We start from the raw sequence: 22,166 nt of genomic DNA, 5'->3' as shown, positions 1-22,166 counted from the left end.
CTAAACAAATGTTTCATAAACCAAAAATCTCATTTTCAGGATCTTCCAGTTCTCCCAACATGTCTGTTTTAGTAAATATTCCTTAGAATTCTGCTTTTGTATCGTTCTTCTGTTATTCCTGCTAGAAATATATGAATACATTGACAACTAGGGGTTTCCAGTAAAGGATATGTCCATACACAGTCTGACGCTGTCCAATCGGAGCTGACCGTGCCCGACTTTGTAGAGACACACCCTTCTGACAAAGGCGGTAGTGCCACCCAGTTGTCAATGAGCAGTAACAGAGTAATGGCACAACGTAGGATTAAAGGGGTTGTCCAGGATTCGATGTGCTGCGGAAAAACAATAGAACTTAGGATGAATGATCGTAGTTGTGATCATTCGTCCCCATAAGCATGGGCGGACTGGGAACTTAAAGAGGCCCCATGTTGTAGGCAGGTCCAAATTGACTAAACACAAGTAGGCAGAAACAACAGAAGTAGGCGGGGCCTGCAATACTGTAGTGCAGCACAAGATACCGCCCCTGCAGAACCAAATATCACAGTGCAGCACAAAATAGTGCTGCCTATACCACAATATTCAACTGTATCCCTGTCCTGAAGATGGCAATACAGTTGAATTCAGGAGAGCACCTGCGTCCATTGGCCAGGTACATAAGTACCTGATGCTCCTAGTATTAATTAATGCTTAGAGCATCAGTTCGTTTTGTACCCAGCCAGCGGCCGTGAGGAAGGCTTGGGTGACCGGGAAATTTCCCTGTAGGGTCTAAAGCCGGTTCGTCCCGGCCTATTAAGGCAGCAATCATTACTAATAAGGGGACAATGAGCGAGAATGAGCTTCTTCTATTTACTAAAATGGACGTGTCGGGAGTGATGGCAGCAGAAGGGAATTGAATTTCATCACCTTGATACATGAATACACAATTATTAGGAAATGTCATAACATTATGATTGGTGGGGGTCCGACCTCTGGGACCCCTGCCACTAAGCATGTTGTAATTTCTCACATAGCAGGAGGCTGACGGTGCTGCTGTGTGAAGGAGCATTAGTGCTGAACCAGCACTGCTTCTCCGTCAGTCGGAGGATCAGTGGGGGTCCGGGCAGCCCACGACTATAGTGAAAACATCCCTTTAAGAACATCATACAAGTGTCAGACCGCTTCAGCCATGATAACAAAGGAACAATGTCCCACTGCTGCCCAAAACCTCAAGTTTGATCTAGCACCATCTAGTGGTAGAACTCCAAATTGAACCTGACCTGTGAGCCCTTTGTCTTGTTGGACACATTGACTTAATTTTTCACAGACTGCAACATAACAAACATTTTATAGCTAATGTGGAAAGAGTATAAATAAATTCTCAAAACCCTGATTGATGATCATTACAACTCGGTCAAGAATTTTCAGTAAAACATAAGGATCGTAACAGGGAGAAGCAGCCAGATTTAGGATCAAGGCTACAAAAAATACCCTGTGGAAATCACCTTTGGACAAATAATTTAGAGAATCCAGCATACAACCCACCATTGTCCTTTCACTTTACCCCATCTTTGTGGGAAATAGCAGTTCTCGTAAAATAAATACTAGGAAGTTCATCCCCGGGGTGGGGGGGGGGAATTTGTCAGCAACCGTTCGGAACAGATTTGGCTTGTAGTAGAGCGTCCTGGATTCTGAAATGCGTTCGAGACTCCATGGAATAATTCTTGTAATTTTGTCTGGCGGAAGAAAATTCAAGCATCAAACATATAAGCTTTTAAAAGAGGGCGTGTATACTTTTGCAACCTATCATTTTTTATTTTTTTATTTTTTTTTTATGAACAACTTTGCAAATAGCCTTGGTTAGAAATATCCTACCACTTTTTGTCTACAGCTGCAATGCAGGCCTATGGGTTTCTATAGCAACAGACTACAAACAAATCCTTTGTCGTCTGATTCTAAAGCGCCGGCTGGGACTGTGGGAGCACGCATAGGCCGGTGCTTTTTCCTATAGTGTGCAAGCACGGCCACCGCTGATGGATTACAGGGAGGTCGTAAACCCCCCCCCCCCCCCCCCCCCCTCCGGATGTGTAAAAATGAATCCAGCCAGCACAGGAGGCAATATGGACAATCACAATACATTAGTAAGTGCCTGGTATTGACTTTCTCTACATGAATTTTGCTGAAGTGAGACGAGCCCTTTAATGTTCTGGGAGATCGGTGTATGTTAAAGGCTGCAATCACTGCAGATGCACAACTTGTACCAGATTAGTCCTCTATATTAGCGGCACTCGTATACTGTCACATATAAGGTTTGCATATTATACATTTCTCCTTACTTTGCATTTTCAAGTAGCTTAATGGCCTCTTCCCTCCTGTCTAGCTGAAGATACAATAGAGCCAGCTCCAGCAGTGCATTGGGTACCAGGTATTCATCATATTTAATCTTCTTTTCACTGCAAAGGGAATGTATCCGTTATGTAAAATGACAGCAACCACCTTGTATCTACAGATCGGATCCCATTACTTCTTCAGGGTGGACACCGAGGAGCCACAAACAAAAATAGGGAGCTTGTTGTAAAACTTTAGCCACCAGTCGAACTTGTCCCGCCCCCGCTTAGGAGATATCTTAAAGTTAGGGTGCTCCCGAAATCGACCAACTATACTGTAAGGCAGTGATGGAAAACCTATGGCACGGGTTCCAGATAGGGCCCTCAGAGCCCTCTCTCTGTGGGCAGCTGCACCCTGGAAAAAGTCTAGGCTACTGTCACACCTTCCGCTATTGAGATCCATCATAGGATCTCAATGGCGGGGGAAAACTGAACTGAAGGGAACAGAATGCATTGCGTTCCGTTTCATTGCGTTCCCATGACGCACACAAAAGCCATGCAAGCAGCGTTTTTGAGTGCGTCCTGGGATGCGAGCAAGACGGATCCGTCATGACTCACAATGTAAGTCAATGGTGACGAATACATTTTCTCCGACACAAAAGAAAACGGATCCGTCCCCCATTGATTTGCAATGGTTTTAGAGACGGAACCGTCATGGCTATCTTAGAGATAATAAAGCCGGATCCGGTCATAAAGGATGCAGACGGTCGTATTATCATGACGGAAGCGTTTTTGCTGATCCACGACGGATCCAACAAAAACGCAGATGCGAAAGTAGCCTAAGGCGTACCAATAAGCCTCAGACTTTTCCCGCCATTTATCAGCGCAGGGCGCGCTACGAACGACAAAGGCAGCGCATTGAACGAATGATAAAGTACATAGAAGATATACTATATTGGACTGTTTGCTGTGTCGGCACTTTGCGATAAATAAGAGGGTTCCAGCAGTGGCGTACATAGAGAAGTAAGGGCCCCCATAGCAAGGATCAAACCGGGCCCCCACACAGGACAGAAGGGTTTCTGCCTCATTTGCCTAAGGCCTCATGCACACGACCGTTGTTTTGTTCCGTGTCCGTTGTGCCGTTTTTCGTGATTTTCTGCGGACCCATTGACTTTCAATGGGTCCGTTGAAAACTCGGCTAATGCACCTGTGAGGAATATGGATTAATATTTACTGTCAGCCATGTCCTCACACCCCCCATTTGCTGACAGACAGCAGAGGTAGGGAAATCCAGAGGATTTCCCTGCTTCAAAGCCCCCAGCCCTGATTGTAATTTTATGCACCTCTTGGCATGATTCAGTGTATATGCAAAATAAGTTTCCACCCCCCCCCCAGCAATCTGAGTGTCAGTGGGCCAGGAAGACGCCCCAGGGGGTCCAAGCTTCAAGGAGAAGTTCACACCTCCAGGCAGCAGTTTGGAGCCACCTGAATCCGGCAGGAAAACTCTCAGCAGGGGGTATCTGCTCTTGCCCGGATCAATGAGACTCCCCAGACATATTGGCACCTACCTCTCATAAGGAATTATGAAGCGCCCGGCCATCGCAGGCGCAAACCGGATACATATTTGTGTCCCGGTGGCCACGAGGTACGGTCCCATGGTCTTTGTTTACTCGTACCCAGTCGGGGTAGGGAGATACCCATATCTCCCCATAGAAGCCACCTACCGGTACCAGGTTTGGGCTCTACTTGTAGCCGGAACCCAGGCAGGTCCATTAGTCCCAGAACCATCTCCCTGTGACCCTCTGGTCTGGAGCTATGACCCCTAAAGGGTTTTGTGGGTCATTCACCGTCAGCCCAGAAGAGGGGGAGTGGACCCGATGGGCCGGCTACAGGTTAAAAGCCTGGTGCCCGCAAGTAGGCGGCGTCTTTCTCTGAAGAGGGGTCACATCCTACACATGTGTTTAGAGGGACCCAGGAAATAGCAGGAGATCACAGCCCCTCGTGTGGCCTCCAGCTCAGGACATCCCAAGGAACTTTCATCATACTTGGTAACTTACTTTTACACTGCTTAGCCCAGTTGTACCCATATAATCTGTATCTGTAACCTCAGACCACTGTATATATATTGTCTGTGTATATTGTGTCATATCTAGTGCGCTCTTATAGTGATTACATCTATAATTTAATCTTGTGCTATCTTGTATCTCGATCACGAATCCCCACGTCCGTGTTTTGGCCTAGTTATAAGCTACCCCGGGTTGGTTTCTGACCCTATATAATCCCGTTAGCGGACCGGGCCTATATCAAACGAGAAACTGGTGGCAGTTACCCGGGCTGAGTGTGGGCTGTTTTCACTGCGGCAGTGACCAGGCTCTCTCAGCTTGTCGCCTCTCTGTGTCCGCGTGGACAGGAGGTGTGTGTGTAAACTATACCAGCCTGACCTTACGTGCTCTTCTGGAGAGCGTAACTTCACGTTTTTGGTAAACCCTGTGATCATACCAGGTCTCGTGAGCTCGACGTGGTTGACGTCAGCGGGCACGAGGGGTGGTATTCATCACAGCACCGTTTGTCATCCGCGTCCGTGATCCGTGGTTCCAGTCCGTCCAAAAAATATAACCTGTCCTATTATTTTTGCGGAAAAAACCTTTCGCGGACCCATTCAAATCAATGGGACCGCTAAAAAACACGGAGGCACACAAGATTGTCACGCGCGTCCGTTTTTTTCCTATCATTTGCATGGCAAACTTGTCTTAGATTTTTTTACTTTCCTTCATGTCTGGTGATCCTACAAAAATAAAGGAAGACACACGGAAACAGAAATGGATCACGGAACAACGGAACCCCATTTTGCGGAACAGAACACAACAACGGTCGTGTGCATGAGGCCTAAAGTTGTGCTTTTAGGCCTCTTTCACACGAGCGTGACGGATTAGGTCCGGATGCGTTCAGGATGCTTCCAGTGAAACCATTTTGCAAGCAAGTATCTGCGATTGCGTTCAGTTGTTCAGTTTTTTTTTCACGCGGTGCAATCCGTTTTGATGCATTTTTTATGCGCATCATAAAAAACTGAAGGTTTACAAACAACATCTCCTAGCAACCATCAGTGAAAAACGCTTTTCATCCACACTTGCTTCCAGATGCAATGCGTTTTTCACTGAAGCTCTATTCACTTCTATGGGGCCAGGGCTGCGTGAAAAACCCAGAATATAGAACGTGCTGCGATTTTCACGCAACGCAGAACTGATGTACACAGACCTATTGAAATGAATGGGTCAGGATTCAGTCCGGGTGCTGTGCGTTCACGTCACGCATTGCACCTGCGCGGAAAACTCGGCCTTCCGTTGTGTTTCTGTTCTGTTTTTCCTTTCCGTTTTTCATTATGGCATATACAGTATACAGTAATTACATAGAAAAAATTGGGCTGAGCATAACATTTTCAATAGATGGTTCCGCAAAAACGGAACGGATACGGAAGACATACGGATGTATTTCCGTATGTGTTCCATTTTTTTTGCGGACCCATTGACTTGAATGGAGCCACGGACATGTTCTATCTAATAGGACATGTTCTATCTTTCAACGGAACAGAAATACAGAAACTGAATGCTTACGGAACACATTCCGTTTTAATGCGGAACCGTTGAAAAGAATGGTTCCGTATACGGACCATATACGGAAAGCAAACAAACGGCCCATACACTCGCAAAAAAAACGATTGTGTGAACTAGGCCTTAGAGGGTAGAGTCCTGACCAGGTTTTCACGTCCAGTAGAAGAGGAGATAATCCCAACTAAGACTGGACCCCTCTTGCCGTGGGCCCCATAGCAGTCGCATGGTCTGCCGCTATGGTAGTTACGCGCTCCCTCTGTAAAAGTTTCGCCATCACTGCTGTACGTTATATTCCACGATCCAACGTAACAACCCTCTTCTGGTTCAGCACAGAATGCTCTAGATCCAAACTTCTCCAATAACACCGCCCCCACTTTCTTCCGCTTCTTTCTACTGTGTCACCACCCAACCTACTTCAGGGTGCCCACAATAGACTGGCATACACAACGCTGCCCGACGGTTTACCTGCAGTTTCAGTATTATCCTTCCTTCTTACTCACTTTTTCTGGATGTATTTGAAGCACTCCTCGGCATCGCCCATTCTGTCCAGATACTTCAAGCACAGACCTTTCAGCAGTTTCACCAGACATTGATCGTCCATCAGAAAATCTGTGTCTGACAAAGAGCACAAAACACATTTATTTCCATTATGTTTCCGAATGACCCGATACACGGATGGCCGAACCCTGCACTCGGAAAGCTATTAGACGACTGTCCGAGGTACCTGCCAGATGCTTCCATGTAGGCTCAATAGAAGAAAATTACTATGTAAGTAGGATATGTCCGCCATACTGGATTTTTTACTAAAAGCACTGAATATTTTGTAGTAAAAAAAAACAAAACAATGTCACAAAATCCATACTGCTCAGTCATAAATTTCAGATTGTCCTGGACTGTGGCCTCATCATTGACAATGCGGTGGAGACCATAGACAGGGAGGAAAACCTGCCCAGGAACATAAAAATGAAACCATGGCGGAGGGTATTAAATGTGTTGCCCAATGAAAAAAAAAACGGTCTGCTTTTTACTGTCCAGGAACAGCACCACCCCTTTCCATGGGATGCATCTGGTACTGCAGCTCAGCCCATGCTGCAATACTAGACACTGCCCATGAACACGAGTGGCGCTGTTTCTGGAGAAAAACAGAACTTTTTTTCCCTTATATCAGACTACTCATTTAGGCCTCATGCAAAAAATATTTTTTCAAATGGCCCATATTAAAAAAATATATATATTTCAGCTGTTTTTGAGATATATGGGTTAAAAATCAGTCTGAGCATCACCTAGTCCGGCCAGCTGATGGCTCATGTGAAGCCCTATCTCTGATCTCCTGACCTCGTAAACACTCATTTAAGCCATATTCTTATCAGTTGTAATGAGTATTTATAAGGTGAGAAGGTCAGAGATGAGGCTTCACATGAGCTGTCACCGGAGAAGTGATACTCTGCAGACAGACTGATTTTAACCCCTGGATCTCAAAAACGACTGAAAAGTTTTAACAAAGACCAATTGAAATAAAATGATTTTTAGCCCAAAATGAGTAAAATGCAATCATGAAAAAAAAATTACCGGAAGGTGTACATAGCCTTTAATGACATTATGATACAGGTGGTGAACGGGGCACGTAAGACTTAGGGCTCATGCAGACGGACGTATGTTTTTTGCTCTCCTCAAAAATGCGGATCTGTGTTTTTGCGGACAGTTCAGCATTTCCGCAAAAAACTGATTGCATTCCGCTGTTTTGCGGACCCATAGACTTCAATGGGGCCACGTCCTGATTTTTACTGACAAGTATTGGACATGTTTTATTTGTTTTGCGGAGCAGCAGGACAGAAGAAAAGGGCCCCATAGAATTGAATGGGTCCGCATCTAATCTGCAAAATTGCGGATCAGATGCTGAAATCAACATACGGCTGTCTGCATGAGCCCTTAGGCAGGCATCATAAAAGGCAAACCTGCCCTAGAACTAAGCGCTTGCCTTAAACTACAGCAGTTGGTACCTGTAGTTCCTTGCAGTTTCCTCAGACCCTCCTCGGCCTTGCTCAGTGTGAGTAACATGTCTTCTGTGAGGCTCTTCTGCTTTCCAATAATCGCATAGCCATTCCAGATGTACATCATTTCCTGGAAGAGAGAAGAATAGAAGTCCTAGCGGGAATTTATCAATAGCTTTGCACCTGTTTTCTTGGGTTAAAATTTTTTAAATCATGGTGCAAAAATTAGACTTTTCTTGGGACTCCAAACCAGGAGAGCGCTACAGCCATCACTCACAGCGAAGTGAAGGGGCGGTGGAAGCAGCTCATACACTGAGCCTGAAGCACCCGGTGCACTTGTGGGTATGACCAGTGTCGGACTGGGGTACCTAGGGCCCACCAGTAAAATTTATTTTGGGGGCCCACTGTACAGATACATTTGAATATAATAAATAATTAAAGTTTTTTTATATGAACATAGGCTGGTTGAGGTGCTGTACATTGAATATATGTATGTAGTGCAGTAAATCTAATGTGTTATGTGCCACTTGTGCAGGGGCTGGGAGACTAGGGGCCCACCTTGCTTAGGGGCCCACTGGGGGATTCCCCTGTACCCCTGTGGGCCAGTCCGAGCCTGGGTATGACACCCCCAGCATTTCTACAGCACTCCAGGGTCAGAGCTATGTTGAGTATGACCTTCTGTCCCCTACCCCTACCTATGTCTGTCAGCAGTTTTGCATCCACAAAACTGCTGGCAGACTCTCTTTAAAGACCTTCCATGGTATTCTAGAGAACAGTCATTCAGCGTGTCATCCAGCACTTGAGAGCCACATGCCAATACATAGTGGCAGGACGAGAAGGAGAAAATGTACATATAACATAGCAGATCGGGCTCATACCAAAGGGGGGACGGGTAAAGGCACAGGATTCTGAGCTTGATATCTCCGAGATTTTCTTATAGCAAATTTTTCAGTTGGAAGCGATTTCCCGGCTATTTTCACTTTTAGGCTTGGCACCTGCCTGCAGTGGAAAGAGAAGCATATGGTCTGTTACTAATAGAAATCAGGCAAAAATCCAGGGCGAGGCATCAGGTCGCATGTCTTCCCGACATGTACACTAATCCTCAGCTATTCTGCTGAGGCTCCAGCTTTTACGGAAGAAAAGTTTGATGTCCCCTGTGTCTGGCCGTCAGAATGGGTACAGACCTCGCTCCATTAAACGCAACAGGATTTCCTGCTCAGTTATTTGGTTTTACGAAAATATCCAAGTCCTGAAAACCTGAGCCTCAGCAATTTAAGGTGCACAGATCACTTACATTTCCTTTTTTTCCGTATTGCTTGCACTTTAATGGGGTTATTGTATGGAGCACCATGGTACCCGGCCAGGGGTGCACCTAGCCTTTCTGCTGCCTGAGGCAAAAACTGATACAACGCCCCCCCACCCCGAATGCCAATTTCTTAACCTAACCCCTTTGCCACAATGAAAGCGCTCATTGCCCATGCCCCTTCTGCTGCCCACCTCTTGCCCCTACCTGGTGCTGCCTGAGGCGATCGCCTCACCTGGCCTCATTGGTGGTGCACCCCTGTACCCGGCACAGTTGTGTCCTCCTTATACCTGTGTGTCTGTGTCGGGTACTGCTGCTGAACCATGCTCTGTGCCAGTCACTTCAGTGGGTGATGCTGCAGTACTGGGCAAAATACCACATTGTCTACAATTGCTGTGCAGGTGACTACAGTGAAGGGGGCCATGGAATTCCAAAAAGAGCCACTGCCACTTGATTCTGATGATATGTGGGTCCCGTAGGTCAGTGTTCCCCAACTCCGGTCCTCAGGGCCCACCTGCCGGCCAGGATTTCCTTAGTATTCAGCAGGTGATACAATTAGTGTCAATGCATCAGGACTTACCGCAGGTATTCGGGGGATATTGGCAGGTGGCCCTGAGGATGGAGTTGGGGAACACTGCCGTAGGGGTACCTCAAACAATCATACATTGATAACCTCTCCTAATGGTAGACCATTAATATAATATCCTTAAAAATCCTGTTAGCAGGATCAACCCTATTCAACCTAGCATACTGTATGGTAGGGTTTAAAATGATACACGTATCACCAAAATCCGTAACACCTTTGCAGAGTCATGTTAGTTTTAATTGATATGCTAATTAGGACTTCTGTGCACACAGCGCGTTAATGTCCCTGCTTAGCCAGTCATGGCACTCCCCTCGGTGCACCTAAGCCCTAATTTGCATATCTAAACTAAAGAAACAATGGATTTAGTGGATAAAGTTATGGTTTTAATCAGCGAGATCACTCAAACAGGCAATAGGGTTGATCCTGCTGACAGGGACTCTTGAAGGAGTGCTGTAATTAAGAGTATGGTCACTCCACCTATACCCATCACCATCATTTTGGGGATATTTTAAAGGCTATGAACACCTTCGGGGCAATTTTTTCATGATTGCATTTTAGTCATTTTGGGCTAAAAATCTTTTTTTCAATAGGTCTTTATTAAAAAATGTTCAGTCATTTCTGAGATATAAGGGTTAAAAATCAGGCCGTCAGTTTTCTTTGAATCCTGAACACTCTTATCTCTGATCTCTTGACCTCATAAACACTTATTATAGCTCAATTCTTATCAATCTGATAAGACCATGGCTTACAACTGTTTACGAGGTTAGGACATCAGAGATAAACGCAACACATGAGCCATCAGATGATGTTATCCAAAGAAAATAGACTGTGACAGCTGATTTTTAACCCTTGTATCTCAAAAATGGCTGAACGTTATTAATAAAGACGAATTAAAAAATGAATTTAGCCTCAAATGAGTAAAATGCAATAATAAAAAATGCCCCCAAATATGTCCATAGCCTTAAAGGGGTTGTCCCATGAAAAAGATTCTACAGTTTTCAAACCAGCGCCTGGATCTGAATAATTTTGTAATTGTATGTCATTAAACATTTAGCAGAGCCACTGAGTTATTCTATAAAATGTATCTGCATAGCGCCACCTGCTGTTTTTTTCTAATTTCTTTGACCTGCTCATTGAGATGGCCGCACATGCTCAGTTTTATCCTTCAACTGCCTCCTGAGCTGTGATAGGGAGAGCTGAGACACGCCCCCTGAGCTGTGATAGGGAGAGCTTAGACACGCCCTCTGAGCTGTGATAGGGAGAGCTGAGACACGCCCCCTGAGCTGTGATAGGGAGAGCTTAGACACACCCCCTGAGCTGCAGCAGAAAAGACATGCCCCTTGAGCTGTCAGCTTGATATAAAAGTAGCAGAGCCATGAATGTGGAGATCTCTGGACCCATGTGAGGTACAGGGCTGGTCCTAGCTTTGTTAGAAAGAGATTGTCATGTATTATATGATGTCTGGTTTTCATCTTTTACATTAGTTATAGGATAACCCCTTTAAGTTAACCCCCATAACTTCCATTATCTGATCACCAATTCTAACCCCCATTTCTCCTTCCGGCAAAGCGAAGGGTGCCCAGGGGGAATAAACATCTAATGTAATGCAAAGGGGGATCTCATGTGCGGGACGTCCTATCGGGTAAACACAATGTAATCTGACAGAGTATCACTCCCATCATTTCTGATCCCTGAAAACATTCACAAGGAGATGTTTATTTTGGAACCAACCTAAAAAGCTTAACTTCATCCTCTCCGAAAGGCTTTGTGGCTTCTTCTTCGAACATGCTGAGGTAAGCAGCTTTCATGTATATGTATGTAGCCTGCGTAGTCAAAGGGGCAAAAATAAAATGTTACCATACTAGGTAAGACGGGTTTATTAGAAAAAATATCATACACGCGTACACGCCATATGTTATAAGCAGTCAACTTAGGGTCCGTATTGTAGCCCGCATACAGCAGGTCTGCAATATACAGACACCGGCTGTGTGCTACCCATATCACGGATGTGGACCCATTGACTTCAATGGGTCCGCAAGATGCGGTGTGGAGCGGAGGCACGAATTTCGGTCTGTCCCTCCGCACTGCAAAAAAATAGACCATATGTTGCCGATCGCGGATGAGTCCACAAACGGCGTGCATTAGCCCTTATATCGTATTTGAGGTCGGTTCCACCCAACATGCATACCTCCTCCTTTACTTTATTCCTGGTTCAGCCAATAATATGTGATCACCTGACACCCATGAGATCATAGACGTACATCATGACGACCCTCGTAGTAAGGGTGCTGCTCGGCCACATGTGATTAAGCGACAAGGAAATGCCTGACCAGACTTGGTCTGTCAGACCGGGAAACTTCTTCCTTCCCGACTCTAGGCCCTCAATGTTGTTATAGAGCTTATGGACAGAGTGTGTCTTGTGGGGACAACCCCTTGGGGTCCAAATGCTGGAAATATTTTTAAAAAAGTTTTTAGAAGCTCGTGTTTTTGTAGCCTTTCTGCTGCCCAAGGAGAAAACTGAAACGGCGTCCGTCCCTCCACCAATGCCAATTTCTTCACCTAACCCCTTCCCTTCAGCCCATGGCCCCTCCGCTGCCCCCCTCTTGACCCTACCTGGGGCTGCCTGAGGAGATCGCCTCACCTGGCCTCATGGGTGAGGCGCCCCTGCACAGGACATCATCAGTAAGGTCTTATAGGTTATTTGTGAATCGATTCATTCATATAAATCGTTTCGTTCAGCTAAATTAATTTACGCTTGTGATGAAGCACCCCGTCGCTTCAATATGGCAGACAATATGGCCATACATCTCACGCGGCCTTGATAATCTCACGCATGCACTGTTGTCAGGTATTGGTGCCTGCACGACTATGAGTCCGTATCAAAATAATTTAGCGCCGCATGCAGAATCGCTGATTCATTTTTGTAGGCAAATAATTTGAGCATGCGTCCATACTCCCCGTAACGACGCATGCGTCAATATTAATCGGCGGGTAGAGTGAGGAATCGTCTGTATGAAGGGATCGGATTCGCGTGGAATTGATTCGCTCCTCACTAATATAGACCCTAGTGATTGGGTTGGTGTCCTCTGCTGAACCTTCGAGGCCGCCCACTATGGTGTTAGACTCTGGACCTGCTGGTGGATCCTCAGATGGACCAGGACTACAACTACCGGCTAGTTTCTCCATTCTCGTGTATCCCGTACCTTTGACCAGGAGCTCTCCTTGCTAAGGAGATCAGCATAGAAATACGCCATCTTCCACTGCTGCTTGTAGGAGAAGCACCACATTAGCTGCCAGTAACACATATGATGGAACTGCTTCCAGTTCTGTTGAGCTTCACAGCATTCCTCAAACCTCGTGATAGCCTAGAAGAACAAGATGATAGAATGGCACCCTTAAAAGTGAAGATCCTGAGAGGACAAAGACAAGTGAAGATCCTTGGTTCAGGACAGTGTACAACCCACTGCTCTTTTAGAAGAACAATAAGTTGGTTTGTATTCTGCAGGAACGAAGGATCCGACGTGTTGAAACTCCAATATGCCGGATCTTCTCCTCTACCTCTACCATCAGAGGAGAATCAGGAGACCCCCATACACATCAGTTAGCCTGCTGATCTGCTGAAATTGGGGGGGTTCAGCTGACATGTATCTACTATATATAATAAAATATATTTTAAGGTGGCAGTAACCCCCCTTGCCTATAGGGCTCCTATACAGGCTACAATATGCGTGTAAGCTTCTGGTTAATTCTCTAGGATTTCATATTGATGGGCTATCCTCAGGATGGGTAATCGATATTTGATCGGTGAGGGTTTGACACCTGGAAGTCCCACCGATCCTCTGTTTGAAGAGGCCATGGTGTTCCAGTGGGCGCCGCAGCCCCCTCACAACCTATAACAGAGCACCGTGCATTGTATAGTGGCTGATCTTGGTATTGCAGCCCAGGCCCATTCACTTGAATGTACCTGAGCTACACCCTGGCATGTGACCGATGCCCATGACGTCACCGTCACTGGTCTAGGGAGAGGCTTCAAGGCTCATCAGAGTGCCACCGACTCTTCCAATAGCTCCCGTCACCCCCACCTATGAATATTGAACTCCAGGAACACACTTTTAAAGGGTTTATTTAAGGCAGGCATGTCCAAACTGCGGCCCTCCAGCTGTTTCAAAACTACAACTCCCAGCATGCTCTAATAGCTGTAAGCTATCCAGGCATGCTGGGAGTTGTAGTTTTGGAACAGCTGGAGGGCCGCAGTTTGGACATGCCTGATTTAAGGTAATAAATTTGACTCGCTTTAGTCCACAGAATATACACTGTAATATAGCGGGAGATTTATAATTTCCCTCGCACCAGAAAAGAAGCTTTAAAAAGACGCGGGCCGTGTGTGACTTTTTAAATGCAACTTTTTAAAGAAAAAAAAAAGGTCACAACTGGCTCTTTTTACGCCACCCTCGCCACTTTTCCGAAAGGGGCGTGACAAATTTATCTTCATTTACACCAGTTTTCTGGTGCAAATGAAGCCAGAAATCTACGGCAGCTCTGAGCTTTGGCAGTGCACGGACGGCAGCAGGATGCACCTGATTTATGACGAGGCCTGTGCCTCATCATAAGGGCTCATGCACAGGAACGTATTTTTTGTCCCTGTCCGTTCAGTTTTTTTTTGAGGCTGCAGACCCATTGATTTCAATGGTGCCGCAAAAAAATGGAAATAATTCCATGTGCATTCCGTATCCATATGTTTGCAAGTCCTCTCTGCAAAAGGATAGAACATGTCCTATTCGGGTCAGCTTTGCAGACAAGGACAGGCATTGTTACAATGGATCCAAAAAAAAACCGGATGTAACACTGACATCACACCATTTTTTTTGCAGATCCATGTTTTGAAGACTGCAAAATACATACATTTGTGTGCATGAGCCCTAAATTAGGCGCAGATCGGTGCAGAGAGCACCCGTTTTGATAAATCTCCCATACAGATCTAGATACAGATAAACACAATGAATTGGGACAGTGGTTTCGATGCTTCTCTAGAGCGGTGTTTCCCAACCAGTGTGCCTCCAGCCTTTGGTTGTGCGGGCATGCTGGGAGTTGTAGTTTTGCAACAGCTGGAGGCACACTGGTTGGGAAACACCGCTCTAGGGGAACGCCGCCTGCTGGGAGTAGGCAGAGCTGTTCATTCACTATAGCTGTATACTTAGGCCTCCTGCACACGGCCGTTTATTTTCCCCGTTTACTGGCCGTTTTTTGCGTTCCGTATATGGTCCGTATACGGAACCATTCATTTCAATGGTTCTGCCAAAAAAACGGAATGTACTCCGTATGCATTCCGTTTCCGTATTTCCGTTTTTCCATTCCGTTTTAACATAGAACATGTCCTATTATTGCCCGCAAATCACGGTCCGTGGCTCCATTCAAGTCAATAGATCCGCCAAAAAAACGGAACACATACGGAAATGCATCCGTATGTCTTCCGTTTCCGTTCCGTTTTTTCCTGAACCATCTATTGAAAATGTTATAGCCAGCCCAATTTTATCTATGTAATTACTGTATACTGTATATGCCATACGGAAAAACGGAACTGAAACAGAAACACAACGGAAACAAAAAGCGGAACAACGGATCCATGAAAAACGGACCGCAAAACACTGAAAAAGCCATACGGTCGTGTGCAATAGGCCTTATACTGCACATTTATCCTAATAGGAGGCTGCTCATTTACCGCGTCAACATTGCCTTTAATTTCTTCAATTCTTCCAGCGAAAAATAGGAATATGGCCCCCTGAAGAGGAAAACATGGAGGGGGTTTAATCCTGATGATAAAAGCAATGACATTCTCAGCATGGTAAAATAATCATCAATGTGACAACCGTGCCAATTAAACCTTCATGTATTATTATCTCATTGTAGACTGTTGAGGAAGGGTTGAGACGTATGCATATATATATATATATATACAAACACGTGCATGCATGTATAATATATAGGCATGCATTAACTGCCACATTATAGGATGATGTGCGCAGATGTGCCCAGCATCTGCGCACATCTGCTCTTAGTGGTCCACAGGGACTCATTGTGGCCCCTGTGGGAAATATGTGCCCTCTAATATATCCCCCTATGTGTCCCCTCATATATATATATATATATCCCAAAATCATGGCTATATGGTGTATACATGTGTATAGATGTGCCCCAAGCATCCATCTACATGTATATTACATATAATGTCCCCTGGTTCACCTGAAGCCAATAATGTGTCCCAAGCATTCACACTGATGCCATCTGGCTAATTGCATCAGAATGACCGGACAAAAGTCTGCTCATCCTGTATGCGCCAAAGAGCTCCCCTCCTTCTGTTATGCGCATTCCGGCAGCGCGATTACAATCGCGCTGTCTGGAATGCAAAGTGCTGCAGGCGGGAGATCAAAGGCTTCTCCCGCCTGTCAGCAAGTGGCGCGACCCTGCTGTGCGCATGCAGGGACGCGCAGACCAGCGCGGTGACGTCATATCGCCGCGCCCCCTGTGTCTCTTGCCCGTGGCGAGCGCACAGCATAGCGCATGCGCCACAGCGCGGGCGGCCCGGGAGTGCGAGCTGCGGGATATAAATATCCAGCAGCCCTGCACCCGGGGGGGGGGGGGGGGGAGAAGGAGCCTGCAGCCCGGACCAGAAGGACCCCCCTAGAGACGAGCAACCCCCCTGGAAGACGAGCATAAGTATCATTAACCCCTAACTACCCTATCCCACCGATTACCTACCCTATACCTATAGCCCCTATGGACCCCTAACCCTCCCTATTCCACCAACCCTCCCTATACCACCAACGATCTAACCCTATACCATCTGACCCCTACTTAACCCTATCCCACCAACGTACCCTGAGTTACCCCTATTTGCCCACCGGTGACCCCTACCCACCCCTATTATACCATTAACCCCTCCCTGATATACCCCTATCCCTGCTGTCCTACCATTAACCCCTATAATTCCACTGCTACTGTGGTATTTAATCCTTGCCCTGCAGGGATAGTTCCAGTCCAGGTTGGGTGGGTTGCTAGTGTATTGTATAGATAGTGTGTGGGGTGGAATTTGGGATTGTGTAGTGTAGTTTAGTACCGTACATTTAGTGCTGTATTGTTAGTGCATTGTGTGCGTTGTGTACTGTAGGTGTTAATAAATACTGTGTGTCATTTGTACCTACTGTGTAACGTGTGGTTACTAGCGGTAGTTAGTAAGGCGCATGCAGCTAGTTTAGTGATTAGCGTAAGGCAAAGGAATAGTAGTGTTTTTAATATAAAGGTATAAATAGGAGGCGTCATCACTAGATGACGACTCCTATTTATGAATGTTAATTATTGATATTTGCATAAAAATTGGTAATTAATATTCCCCCTTTGCATAGACCACTGGCTACGTGGTGGCTACGACTGCGGTGGTAGAAGAAAGGGGTAACACAAGCCTGGTCTATCTAACCAAGCTCCATTATCCCCTGCAAAGAGGTTTCTTTTTTCCAGGCTCCTGATATTGATGACTTATCCTCAGGATAGTTAATCAATATCCAATTAGTGGGGGTCCGACACCACTTGCCCTTGCCTATCAGCTGCTCCTGGCGCCGGAACTAGCGCTTTGGGCAGAGCCAGAAGCACAGCTATGTTCAAAGTGCTGGGGTACCATTCAGGTGAAAGGGAGCTGAGCTGCAGTGACATGGCCACCACACTTTAAACTGAGCTTTAGGTTCTGGTAAAAGTGCTAGTTTCAGTGCCATTGGCTGCAGGGGACAGCTGATTGGTAGGGGCGTGGGGTGTCAGACCACTGATCGGATATTGATCACTTATCTTGAAGATAGGTCATCAATATCAGGAGTCTGGAAAACCCCTTTAAATGATATAATTCTGGCTTCCTACAGTCACCACTAGGGGGAGCTTACATGCTACTTATACATATATTAGATCTGTATGAAGTTAGATGGAATGTAAGTCCTATTGAGGATGTATTTTTTATTCATCCTATGTAGGTGTGCGAGGGTGGACCGACACGCTACAGTGGAGCAGCTCACCACCAAGTACTACTCTGGCCTCCTAATTCCCCAGACTTGAACACAATTGAGCTGTAGGACCACCTCGATCATCGTATTCGCTCTATGAATCCCCCCCACGCCCCCTCCAGCAGCTGTGGGACGCACTGCATTCAGTATGGCTCCAGATACCTGGGACAACCTACCAGGACCTTACTGAGTCACTCCCGGCCCGTCTAGCTGCTCGCCATACTGCACATGGTGGATACCCTGGATATAAGATGGTGGTCATAATAATGGGACTCGACGTGTATTTTGACCTGTGGCGGTGCAACTGAACACTTGTGTATAAATTGTATCCCAGATTACAGACAATGACTTTAGGTCCATTGCCCAAAGCAGAATAAATTAAAATACAAATTAAATTGGAAAAGTAAAGAGAACAGTGTACCTGACCGTACCTTGGGGTAGCGTTTTAAATATGGTTGCAGCAATATTTCTGCTTCTTCGATGTTTCCTTTGCCCGTGCCTAGATCATGAAAGGATCATCCAGTTTAAAGTACAATGTGTGAACCAGTATGATTTTATGTGCTCATGAAAAAGGATACTGGTTCATAAAGTTATAATGTAATTCCAGTATTGAAGAAATCAGCTCACCCAGCACAAAGCTCAGGAAGGTGTGGTAGCACAGGAGGAGCAGGGTGCAGAGCAAGGCTCGGAAACTGTGGTCGGCTGCCCCCTCCTGGAGCTGCATCAGTCCATAGTCCTGGGAACAATCAACAGGAAAGGATTAGAAATTACACTGGTCCCTCAAGAAGATACAAAGGCCGCAGGATACAATATTTTCAGCAGACAATGGTCTTTTCTGACCCATCGACTTGAAACCAGACTCAACATACAATGTCTCAGACTCAGATCCAACCAATCAAGGCCACTTCTCTGGTAAACTAGTTGCTAGTTAGTAGCTATTCCCGACTGTTATATATAAGGACTTGTTTTATCTGTCTTAGGCCTCATGCACACGACAGTTTTTTTTCACGGTCCGTGGGTCCGTGATCCGTGACCGTTTTTTCGTCCGTGGGTCTTCCTTGATTTTTGGAGGATCCACGGACATGAAAAAAAAGTCGTTTTGGCGTCCGCCTGGCCGTGCGGAGCCAAACGGATCCGTCCTGAATTACAATGCAAGTCAATGGGGACGGATCCGTTTGATGTTGACACAATATGGTGCCATTTCAAACGGATCCGTCCCCATTGACTTTCAATGTAAAGTCTGGAGTTCTTTTATACCATCGGATTGGAGTTTTCTCCAATCCGATGGTATATTTTAACTTGAAGCGTCCCCATCACCATGGGAACGCCTGTATGTTAGAATATACTGTCGGATATGAGCTACTTCGTGAACCTCAGATCCGACAGTATATTCTAACACAGAGGCGTTCCCATGGTGATGGGGACGCTTCAGGTTAGAATACACTACAAACTTTGTACAAGACTGCCCCCTGCTGCCTGGCAGCACCCGATCTCTTACTGGGGGATATGATAGCACAATTAACCCCTTTAGGTGCGGCACCTAAAGGGGTTAATTGTACTATCATATTCCCCTGTAAGAGATCAGGGCTGCCAGGCAGCAGGGGCAGACCCCCCCCCCCTCCCCAGTTTGAATATCATTGGTGGCACAGTGTGCCCCCACCATCGCCCCCCCCTCCCTCCCTCTATTGTATTAAATCGTTGGTGGCACAGTGTGCCAACCACCATCGGCCCCCCTCCCTCCCTCTATTGTATTAAATCGTTGGTGGCACAGTGTGCCAACCACCATCGGCCCCCCTCCCTCCCTCTATTGTATTAAATCGTTGGTGGCACAGTGTGCCAACCACCATCGCCCCCCCCCTCTATAGCAGTAACATTGGTGGCAGTGTGCGGTCTCAACAGTAGAAGATTCATACTTTACCTGCTTGCTGCTGCGATGTCTGTGAACGGCCGGGAGCTCCTCCTACTGGTAACTGAAAGGTCTGTGCGGCGCATTGCTAAAGAACTGTCACTTACCAGTAGGAGGAGCTCCCGGCCGTTCACAGACATCGCAGCAGCAAGCAGGTAAGTATGAATCTTCTACTGTTGAGACCGCACACTGCCACCAATGTTACTGCTATAGAGGGGGGGGGCGATGGTGGTTGGCACACTGTGCCACCAACGATTTAATACAATAGAGGGAGGGAGGGGGGCCGATGGTGGTTGGCACACTGTGCCACCAACGATTTAATACAATAGAGGGAGGGAGGGGGGGGGGCGATGGTGGGGGCACACTGTGCCACCAATGATATTCAAACTGGGGGGGGGGGGGTCTGCCCCTGCTGCCTGGCAGCCCTGATCTCTTACAGGGGAATATGATAGTACAATTAACCCCTTTAGGTGCCGCACCTGAAGGGGTTAATTGTGCTATCATATCCCCCTGTAAGAGATCGGGTGCTGCCAGGCAGCAGGGGGCAGTCTTGTACAAAGTTTGCAGTGTATTCTAACTAGAAGCGTCCCCATCACCATGGGAACGCTTCTGTGTTAGAATATACTGTCGGAAATGAGTTTTCACGAAGTGAAAACTTAGATCAGAAAAAGCTTTTATGCAGACGGATCTTCGGATCCGTCTGTATGAAAGCAACCTACGGCCACGGATCACGAACACGGATGCCAATCTTGTGTGCATCCGTGTTCTTTCACGGACCCATTGACTTGAATGGGTCCGTGAACCGTTGTCCGTCAAAAAAATAGGACAGGTCATATTTTTTTGACGGACAGGATACACGGATCACGGCCTCGGCTGCAAAACGGTGCATTTTCCGATTTTTCCACGGACCCATTGAAAGTCAATGGGTCCGCGAAAAAAAACAGAAAACGGCACAACGGCCACGGATGCACACAACGGTCGTGTGCATGAGGCCTTAGGCTGGGGTCACACGGGCGTTTGGGAAAAGATGCGGTGCGTTGCGGGAAAATGGCAGATTTTTCTGCGCAAGTGCAAAGCGTTTTGATGCGTTTTGCACGCGCGTGAGAAAAATCGGCATGTTTGGTACCCAGACCCGAACCCGGACTTCTTCACAGAAGTTCGGGTTTGGGAACGGTGTTGTGTAGATTTTATTATTTTCCCTTATAACATGGTTATAAAGGAAAATAATAGCATTAGGGATGGAGGGGTTAAAAATTTTTTTTTTTATTAAACTCCCCTCATCCACTTCACGCAGCCCGGCTCGTCTTCTTTCTTCTTCTTTGAGGACCTGGGAGGAAAAGGACCTTTGGCGACGTCACTGCCTTCATCACATGGTCCATCACCATGGGGATGGACCATGTGATGAGCGCAGTGACGTCACCAAAGGTCCTTTTCCTCCCAGGTCCTCAAAGAAGAAGTGATGGTCCATGTGATGAGGGCAGTGACGTCACCAAAGGTCCTTTTCCTCCCAGGTCCTCAAAGAAGAAGTGATGGTCCATATGATGAGGGCAGTGACGTCACCAAAGGTCCTTTTCCTCCCAGGTCCTCAAAGAAGAAGAAAGAAGATGAGCCGGGCTGCGCGAACAAGTGGACGAGGTGAGTTTAATTAAAAAAAAATTCTTTTTTAACCCCTCCATCCCTAATTTACTTTGCAGTCTGTATTCAGAATGCTATTATTTTCCCTTATAACCATGTTATAAGGGAAAATAATAAAGATCGGGTCCCCATCCAGATTGTCACCTAGCAACCATGCGATTTTCACGCAGCCCCATTCACTTCTATGGGGCCTGCGTTGCGTGAAAAACGCACAATATAGAGCATGTTGCGATTTTCACGCAACGCACAAGTGATGCGTGAAAATCACCGCTCATGTGCGCAGCCCCATTGAAGTGAATGGGTCCGGATTCAGTGCGGGTGCAATGCGTTCACCTCACGCATTGCACCCGCGCGGAAATCTCGCCCGTGTGAAAGGGGCCTTAGGCTACTTTCACACTTGCGTTTTGTGTCATGGACGGATCCGTTCAGATAATACAACCGTCTGCATCCGTTCAGAACGGATCCGTTTGCATTATCTTTAACATAGCCAAGACGTCTTGAACACCATTGAAAGTCAATGGAGGACGGATCCGTCAGATTGTGTCAGTAAAAACGTATCCTTCCCCATTGACTTACATTGTGTGCCAGGACGAATCTGTTTTGCTCAGTTTCATCAGACGGACACCAACACGCGGTCTGTCTCCAAAGCAGAATGGAGACGGAACTGGTAAACTGATGCATTCTGAGCGGATCCTTTTCCATTCAAAATGCATTGGAATGCAAAGTGATCCGTTTTCTGCCCTGAATGGATCTCACAAACGGAAAGCCAAAACGCCAGTGTGAAAGTAGACT

At 46.4% G+C, this 22,166-nt stretch overlaps 1 protein-coding gene across 4 annotated transcripts in view; it reads right to left on the bottom strand.

The window, feature by feature from the left end:
- Positions 1-549: 549 nt before the first annotated feature.
- The window catches only part of TTC39A (tetratricopeptide repeat domain 39A), a 65,001-nt gene continuing 43,384 nt past the window's right edge, over positions 550-22,166 (bottom strand). For all 4 annotated transcript variants that reach the window (XM_044301822.1, XM_044301825.1, XM_044301824.1 and 1 more), the window contains exons 9-18: positions 18,461-18,569; positions 18,265-18,332; positions 15,511-15,570; positions 12,995-13,156; positions 11,523-11,614; positions 8,781-8,901; positions 7,912-8,032; positions 6,412-6,526; positions 2,313-2,429; positions 550-1,712 (exon numbers count right to left, since the gene is read on the bottom strand). In XM_044301822.1, the coding sequence (XP_044157757.1) occupies positions 1,619-1,712; positions 2,313-2,429; positions 6,412-6,526; positions 7,912-8,032; positions 8,781-8,901; positions 11,523-11,614; positions 12,995-13,156; positions 15,511-15,570; positions 18,265-18,332; positions 18,461-18,569 (1,059 nt within the window). In that variant the 3' untranslated portion in view covers positions 550-1,618. The remainder of the gene's footprint in view (positions 1,713-2,312; positions 2,430-6,411; positions 6,527-7,911; positions 8,033-8,780; positions 8,902-11,522; positions 11,615-12,994; positions 13,157-15,510; positions 15,571-18,264; positions 18,333-18,460; positions 18,570-22,166) is intronic.

The sequence above is a fragment of the Bufo gargarizans genome, chromosome 7, assembly GCF_014858855.1.
Source record: "Bufo gargarizans isolate SCDJY-AF-19 chromosome 7, ASM1485885v1, whole genome shotgun sequence".
NCBI classification, from domain to species: Eukaryota; Metazoa; Chordata; class Amphibia; order Anura; family Bufonidae; genus Bufo; species Bufo gargarizans.
Note: the sequence above shows the minus strand (reverse complement) of the source record. Positions and strands in the feature narration are given on the sequence as shown.